General features: G+C 36.2%; 1 protein-coding gene across 1 annotated transcript in view; it reads right to left on the bottom strand.

The window, feature by feature from the left end:
• Nucleotides 1-4,190: 4,190 nt before the first annotated feature.
• Nucleotides 4,191-8,726, bottom strand: part of LOC100888447 — a 92,599-nt gene continuing 88,063 nt past the window's right edge. The window contains exon 18 of the mRNA XM_030979221.1: nucleotides 4,191-5,952. Within this exon, the coding sequence (XP_030835081.1) occupies nucleotides 5,452-5,952 (501 nt within the window). The 3' untranslated portion in view covers nucleotides 4,191-5,451. The remainder of the gene's footprint in view (nucleotides 5,953-8,726) is intronic.

Raw genomic sequence — 8,726 nt, 5'->3', positions numbered from 1 at the left:
GATTTGTGTTATCTCACTTAAAGGAGAGTCAATGCTGTTTGAGTTAGTAATCAAAAATGAAATTTAAGATAAAATGGAAATTAGTGCTTTTCAGGATTTTATGAGAAATTGAGATCACTTAAATGTTTTTAATAACATTGATGTAATATTTTTAAATGGCTTGAATTTGTTTTTTTAGCTGGCACCTGATTTTAACAATCTTCATCTAATGTTTAATGAAGAGCTTTTATGTGTTATGTGCACAATTGTGTAGTTGGTTTTCATAGTATATATACATGTATGGTATATGCTTGTTCCTTGGCTATATAGAGAGTATATAGGCTGGATCAAAAATTGAGCTGAGCAAAAACAAAAGCAAATGTAAATAGATTGTATTTAATTCCTCTGATCAAAATACTAGCTTTAACATTCTAAAATGATCTAGATGTTTAGTCTGGTACTTATAAATATAAGACAAAAAAATCAAACAATATGAATTTTATCCCTTGATATTCCCATTTTTTGTGTATTCCTGAAATTTGGTATTCTTTTTAATTTATGTATTCATATTCAGCTTAAAAGGCATTTATTTTCCCCATATGGAAATTTGAATTCTGATCATAATTTGTTTATCCGTCCCCCAATTTAAGATGCCTTGATTTGAAAGTTGATTGAATTGAATTGTAAGCCGAGTATTTGTTTCAAAAACTTGCCTTGCAAAAACATTGCCTTTTTCAACAATCTGTCCATTTGGTCCACTTCATGAGAGCATCGCTCGGCATGTGCAGAGTTTAATCAAGAGAGGCTATGGAAGTATAGATTAATGATGCAAAAAAACACCTTGAAATGTGAAACCCGTCCTGATTTTGTATTGAAAAGTTCCTAAAGTACATAGGTAATAATCGAAAATGATTGTGATAAAGCCGTCCTTATATTGAAGTATCAAACTTGTATGAAAAGTGAAATGTTATGCAAAGTATTCATCACCTTGAATCGTGTTGGTCTGTATTCAATGTAACAAAGGTCACATTTGGAATCTACTGACTGTCATAGTCATGTACTGTGTCGGATTACTATTCATATTAGTACCTATTTGAGGAACCAATGCCTTACATAAAAAAACCTGTTAAAAAGCTTACCTGATCAATGATATTAAGAAGGCTATCTGAAAAACATAATGTTGGAACAAAGAAAAATTTGAAATATTTCAAGCTGAAAAGTACTATTTATCTGGCTGTAATTCATTTTGAACTTGATATATAAGGCTGAAGTTGAAAAACAAAATGGCCGACACCGGCTGAAACTTCGTCAATGAATAGTCGTCTTCTTTGGACTGTTGTTTAACATTCACCTTGTCGTACAAGACTGGCATGAATCTTTTGATAAATTGGAAATTTCAGTGAGCTTTGAAAACAGAACTTGACTGTGCCTTCGAATTACCCATGTTCTTTCAGAAAATAATTGAAATGTACTTATTACCTTAAGTGTGCTTATTCAGATCTGCTTGCTTTACCCAAGTTATTTTATCTTCAATAAAACTATATGTTATAGTACCCCACATTCAGTGATCTACATGGTATGTTTACTATTTGTTCTTATGACAAATCAATTTGTAAGAGAACTGAGTGTTTGATGATGTGGCCAATGTTACAAGAGAGTCACCAATTACAAAATATCTGAGCCCATTTTCATCAAACCTTCCTAAGCTGGTGGTCAACCAAATCTCACAAGCAGGAATTTGTATGCAAGTAGCTTATATTTACATGTAGGAAGGTTTTATGAATATTGACCCAGATTTATAGCACTGAAGTTAATATTGTCATTACGCTTGCATGAATACTGCATTGTTTTAAAGTTTGTATTATACAGAGAGATAGGGAGAGGGGGGGGGGGGACGAAATTGTATTTGAGGAAAGAATTATAAAGGACAATAATAAAAGTGTGTTAGGGAGATTGAGAAAAATGAGAGTGTTTGTGTGTATGTGTGTGTGAATGATTTGTACAATATGTATTTGATATGAGAGAAAATAATACAAAATATTTTTTTTTTTTAATATGAGAGAAAGGGTAAGAGAGAGGGACAAGGGGGGGGGGGGGGTGAGAGAAAAAGAGAGGGGGATAGCATGAGAAATTGGCTGAAGAAAATACAAATTTCACACAATGAATATGAAGTAGATACATATTTTATTAGTTTGCCAAACAAAGAAGCATAATGCGAAAACAAGATCACACTTCAATTAAAATATACACAATCTATGCAGAGCCGAGTTATATTGATTAATGGAAAAATAATGATACTGTCGGTTGGTATAATCATTTGGAGTACAGGATATATTTCGGTAGTTTGTTAGGCATTTACGGTATAATATAATATCCATCTAATAAAATTTGATGGAGTAACTGATAAAGATTATGTGATTTGGGAAATCATATATTTATATATACATGTATGTATATTCAAATCTGGTAGTAATATATTCTACAGAGCATATCAGTGAAGCTATGATAAATTGATAATATAGAGACCTATGAATATAATTTGTTTAAGAAGTTCCGATCAATACTGTGACGGGCAACAAACAGTTATAAAGAAAGTAGCATCTATTGATCGACAGCAAGAAGGGCATTTACTCCATGCATAAGTTATAGGAGTTAATTCCCCTTTTGGCTCTGTACAGACAGCTTCTTGATATTGAAGCTTCATGAACATTTATCAAGCAACTGTACCCTCAAGAAGAAAAAACTTTCTTTTAAAGCCCCACTGCACTCCTTGTAGCTACTTGCGCCCTCTATATAGTAAACAATGCCTAATCGGTGCCTGTTGGTCCACCATGATCCCCCTTTTCTTATGTTAATTGAGAGCTGATTTGATGAGATAACCACACGTCCCAGTGACCATGCAGGGAGGTCTATTCCCTCCTGGCCAAACTAGTGCAGTGGGGCTTTAAATAACAGACTCAAAATGAAGCCATTTTATTTGCCTTTGTGTAAAGGAAAGATTAAGCTCTGTTCTTTGCTCTCTCTTTCTGGCATAGCAGCAAACAACCAGAAGATAGAAAATGATGATAAATAGGTCATCTAAAGTTTCCATATACACATTCTGACATTATAATATACAATGAGTGTTCTTAGGGTACACAGTACAGGAAGCACCGCAGTCACACCGTCAAAAGAAATATACAAACTATTTACATATCTTGTACAGATTAGATGTCAAAAAAGCCTTTAGAACACAGACCATATGATACAAGTGCTTGTATTTTTAGATAATTTTAGGTTTAAATAAGAATAGTAACAGTATTAATCTTTAAATGTTCAAATTTGTGTACACATTCTGCCATGACAATGGTATCCAAAGTGACCTATGAATTATAAGGCCAAATTGATCTTAATTATATTAAGATGAAAATTAAAAATATATTTCTATTAGCTAAATGTCCTTATCAGCACTTCAACAACCCATTCTGAGTTGAACTGGGCCACATACAAACATTATTTTATCAATATCATTAGAAACTTGCATGTATGTATCATTTTAAAATAATTTTGAAACAAACTACGAAATTCAGCCAGATGATAAAGATCATAGGGCATTATATATTCTCATTAACCAATGGGACAATGACAATATTTGAGTATTTCACAATATCAGTCAAGCCACATATTTGATAAGTATTTAACAAAGGTCTTATGATGACGGTTAAACACATATAATTTGTCATATTGCATGTTAGTAGTGTAAATGCGTGTGAATGTACAAGTCTTTATACCATATCATCAAATAAAGATTGATACCGTACTTTACATACCGGTATCCATTGTGGTTTCAAGTGGTCTGACACCTAGTATTACTACATGTATTGGTTAAATAATGTAACGAACTCTCTATTAACAAAGAATATACTTCAGCACTGAATTTCAATACCCTGTGAATTTGGAGGTTATAATCATACATTGATATCATTTCAACTGAACCTTGCGCAAGACCTAACCAACGTATGTGGTCCACCTGGTTTCAGTGAAGTAAAATTACAAAAGACTTCCTGAAATAGAAACCGCATTGTACATGTACATGTATGCCAGATCTAAATAAAGTCAAACCTGTCTATAGCGACCACCCAAGGGAAACACAAGAAGTGGTCTTTGAAGACAGGTGGTCTTTGTAGACAGGTTCCTTTAGTACATGTTTCAATGAAAAACAATTTTCAAGGGAAACAAAACATGTGGTCTTTATAGACAGGTGGTCACTAAAGCAGGTTTGACTGTACTACCTTCACAAACTCTAACAAAATTTAAGACAGTGCAGGATGCCGTTGCAGTTATCCTGACCAACCAGAAGGTATGAAGCAAATGTAGTGCACACTGATCTGACAGTCCAGAAAACTTCCAGAGACTACTCCTGAGGCATCCAATGTCGTTATCCCAATAAAACAAAGTTGTCTTCCTCACACCACTTATAATCTTTAACTCATCTTCATGATAGGCTGCATAGCCCTTTGAAGATTACCAGAAGAAGAAGAAGAAGAAGGAACAGCATGATTCAGATATTGCCAATGCCTAGCTCTCAAACAGGGATGTCAGTTTTCAGGCAAAAGCCTGAATTCAGGCCCTGGTGAGTTATTTTCAGGCCATAGTTAAGGCTTTTTTGTGTACAAAATAGCTCATTCTAGGTGATTTTCAGGCCCTCTGATCAATTCTAACTGGCATCCCTGTCTCACAGCATAATCTAGCTGTCTCAGTAAATTACATACTTCAAAGACTGTCTGCTGCATGTTCATGTATATCATATTTAAATTCTAACCATTAGCACCAGAAAGAGCAATCACAAACAATACCTCATTCATTGGTGAACAACATAGTCAATATGTCATCACGGTGAGCACTTGACCTCAAATTTTCTGATCATGAAGTACACTGTACTAAGGAGAAGAAACAAATTTAAAAAAGATACATGTATTCCAATTTACAGACACTCTCATTTGACCATGGATCCTAATTTGATGTGAGAGAGATTTGTAGGACAAGGATATTAGAAGGGAAAGTGTTTTCTTACACCTATATAAAAATGGATTAATTTTACTTATAAGTTCATATGAACCAGTGATTAGCAATGCCAACTATCTCAATTATTATGTAATGATATAGTGGCATATCTAGCACTTCCCAGCTCCAAGCTGTTCTTCTCTCTGTCTCTCTATTTGTACAAAGAGATATTTGACTTTCTCCTGCACATACGATCAACCTCAAGTATTTCATCTTTCACATTGTTCATATTCAGTGTTCAATCTGTCCAATAGCTCTAGATATGTTCAAACGTCAACTCAACGAGTCGGAACACATTTGGTTTGTCTATCACACGAACATGCCTTTTCTCACAGTTCCATTTCATTGCTCGGTATATCTCTTTTTTCACACTGCAGGAAATAGTGTCTCAAAGATGATCAGACTAGCCTCAGGGTCATTCGTCTGACATCATTTGACGTTGTTTCCCGTCGACGTTTTGGGCATGTTCACATAAACGTTCTCAATCCTCCTGCTGAGCTTGTTCTTGATGCTTAGAAACGTCTTAGCGGGGAGGAAGCTCCTCGAGTCATTGACATCAATGTAAGCTGATACTCTCTGAGTCTCTGGTTCCTCAGACATGATCTCCTTCGGTGTCAGGTACGCCGTATCGAGTGTCTTTGACTTGTTCTTCTCCACGGACTGAAACTTGTTGCGCCCGATGCTCGATTTGGTCTGCGCCTGTAGGGCATTCTCAACGGAGAGCTGAAGGTTATTGGGTTTGAGGCTTGGTTTGGGTTTAGGAGCAGGCGCACCGCTCCGGGGTACCTTGTAGTAGTGGTGTGTGTTGGGTATGGCCTGGAGGGTAGCACCGGGAAGGATCAGGTTGGAAGGGTCGGAGTAACAGTTCTGGAGTGGACTGGTTGGTGGCTTGGGTGGTGATCTGGTGGGTGGCTCTGACTGTGTGGAACCCTGTAAAGATACAAATAAGACAAAGCATTGTTTTAAAATGGTTCATTGATTTCATTATCATTTGGGGATGACAGTGAAGTCTGCTAACAAATGTAAGTGATAGTATCATAAGCTTTAAAGAATGACCTTGATTCCAAATGCTAAACAGACAAGGTCTTATGGGGCTCCTCTACTGTCACAAAGACCTTGTAAAAATCTGAATTGTTTTTCCTATCATTAGCTGGTCCTCAAGCTTTCTAGAGATCAGGGGCCTGTTTCACAAAGCTTTTTTTCAATGACAAATGACAAAAACCAGTGACAAATCTGCTGATAACCAATCAGAAGCAAGGATTTCAGTAGCTTATAACAAAAACTGTCATTTGTCACTGATGACAAGTTTTGTGAAGCACTCCCCTGAGGTAAGTTTTGTTGTCATTACGATACTCTAAAACAATCAATACCTATGTCACTGAGAGAGTATTCCAGAAATCATATACATCCTGCATGTGACAAAAAAAAAGGGGGGGGGGAGATAAGTTTGTAAAAATGTTGATTCATGAAGATTTCAATGTCATGTTGTCACTCATCTTAACAGCAAATCTATTTTGATTGATGGTTGTGTCACCTGAATGGTAAGAAATCATGTGTATGCTTGTAAGTAAGCAACTAGGGGACCAACAGCTGTAAGTCTTCTCAGTGGGACTTGCTAATGAGGATTAATTATGCCTTACCAAAGGGTACAAGAGCACTGACTTGGTTTTAAACCAGGGACCTCTCTGTAATACGAGACCCGCACTGCTCTACCACTGAGCAATCGCGCCTCCTTGTTTATATCTCACCCTTTTGTGATATACATTTATAAATTTCATACATGTACCATTATCAGGCAGATGGTGTGAGAAAGACTTTGCATGATAATTATTGGCATAGTCCATGTTCATCACTTTCCTAAAATAGACTTGACTGTACATCACAGCTGGACTAGCCATACGCTGGTCATTGGCCAGTCATCAACAGACCAAAAAGTGAACGGTCATTGTCTCTATCTGTCAATGGTCAAGTCCACTTAATCATTGCAGACAAACACCTAAGCTCCTATCACACTCACTGTGACCCAGTTCAATAGTTTGAAGGTATTCCCCTTTCCCTCCCGTAGAACATAACCACACCCTAGATCTTATCTCCTCCTCACCTGTGCTCTTACTAACTGTGTATCATCCAAACAAGTGATATTAATAGATCCGTACTGTTCAACAAGGGGAAAAAGTGCATTTTAGACGCACACTTTTGTGCTATATACTATGAAAACTGCAAATTTCACTCTAAAAATCTGAAATTTCATAATCTGCTAAGACGGAAGATAATAATAATATTTCGCTTTTGTATAGCGCTTATTTTTCCGCTTTTATATAGCGCTAAATACAATGTCTCTTAGCGCTATACAAATATACTATTACCCCGGTCATTGGATTCATGTAGATTTAAAGAGAGAGAGAGAGAGAGAGAGAGAGAGAGATGACAACAGCGATCAGAGTTTGACAAGTATTTGATGAATACTTGTCGAAATAATCAAATTGACCTAGTTTCAGTGGAATCACCTTTCCTTTTCAGGCTCAAAATGACATAATTATTTCATTCTACTCATTTCTACAGCAAACAAATAAAACTATTTTCAGATTCTACCATACAGTGCAGTAATTCATAGTAAACAAATGTTAACCACTTGTTTTTCAGACTCATATAGAATTGAAACCACATTCTCCTCATTTGAAATCTATATAATGTGAAGACAAGTACTGTAGAAGGATGGAATTACCCGTAAGATTTAGCAGCTAAAGAGTCTGGAATGACATGACTCTTTTACTCTAGTAGCAGCTTCTGGGTAGGGTTGAGTGATGGAGCTATTTAATATTTAATTAGAGCATTATTAGCAGGTGTTGAGAGGGAGGGATTTTCCTTAGAAAGGAGAGAAGGAAAACAATCTAGTGGGGAGATAAAAAAAAGAGGAATATTGGGACGATTATCGTGACTGATAGAAAGGGCGTAGGGAAGGAAGGTATAGACTCCAAGAAAGAGGAGTGTTAGGTATAAATGAGGTGCAAAGAATCATGTACCTGTATGCCTTCACAAGCACAATTGATTTACAGAATTTAGAGGGGGAAAATGGATAACAAATGGTATGGAAGATGTGCAGGCAGAAAGACTTGGAAGCAGAGGTAACAGGCAGGGATTATGGTAGCTATTCTATTTGAAGTGACAGAAAATGGAAAACAGAAAGAGAGGCTAAGGATTCAAACGAAAGTCAAAACTGTTGGTGAGACAGAGGTGAGGGAGAGCATTTCAAAAAATTATATTTCTCAGTTTCATCTGTCTTGCCCTAGTAACACCTACTTGATTATGTAAAAGTGTAATGCTTTATCCATAAAAATGATGATCATGATGATTGTTTTACCCAAATTGCATGTGAGTGAACAACCAAGAGACTAACATTTTAAAATTCTTCTCCAATGGACTTGGTAATGAGGAGTAACGCCTAACCAAAGGGCAAAAGGGTTTGGTTTCAAAACCAGGACCTCTAGGTGTACTGATCTACCACTGAACAATAATGGACTTTTGGATCTGAAAAATAATGTTCCCTCTATTTCACACATGTTCAAGCCCAACACAGAGATCATTTGTAACTTGTATACCTGGTTTCACAGGACAATGATTATATCTAGCCTGCCTTGATGGTGATTATTTGATTATATGAACCTTTTTCTCTTTCCATGCCAGACTGCTGCTTTAGGAAAGAT

The sequence above is a fragment of the Strongylocentrotus purpuratus genome, unplaced genomic scaffold, assembly GCF_000002235.5.
Source record: "Strongylocentrotus purpuratus isolate Spur 01 unplaced genomic scaffold, Spur_5.0 spur5_scaffold_10, whole genome shotgun sequence".
NCBI classification, from domain to species: Eukaryota; Metazoa; Echinodermata; class Echinoidea; order Camarodonta; family Strongylocentrotidae; genus Strongylocentrotus; species Strongylocentrotus purpuratus.
Note: the sequence above shows the minus strand (reverse complement) of the source record. Positions and strands in the feature narration are given on the sequence as shown.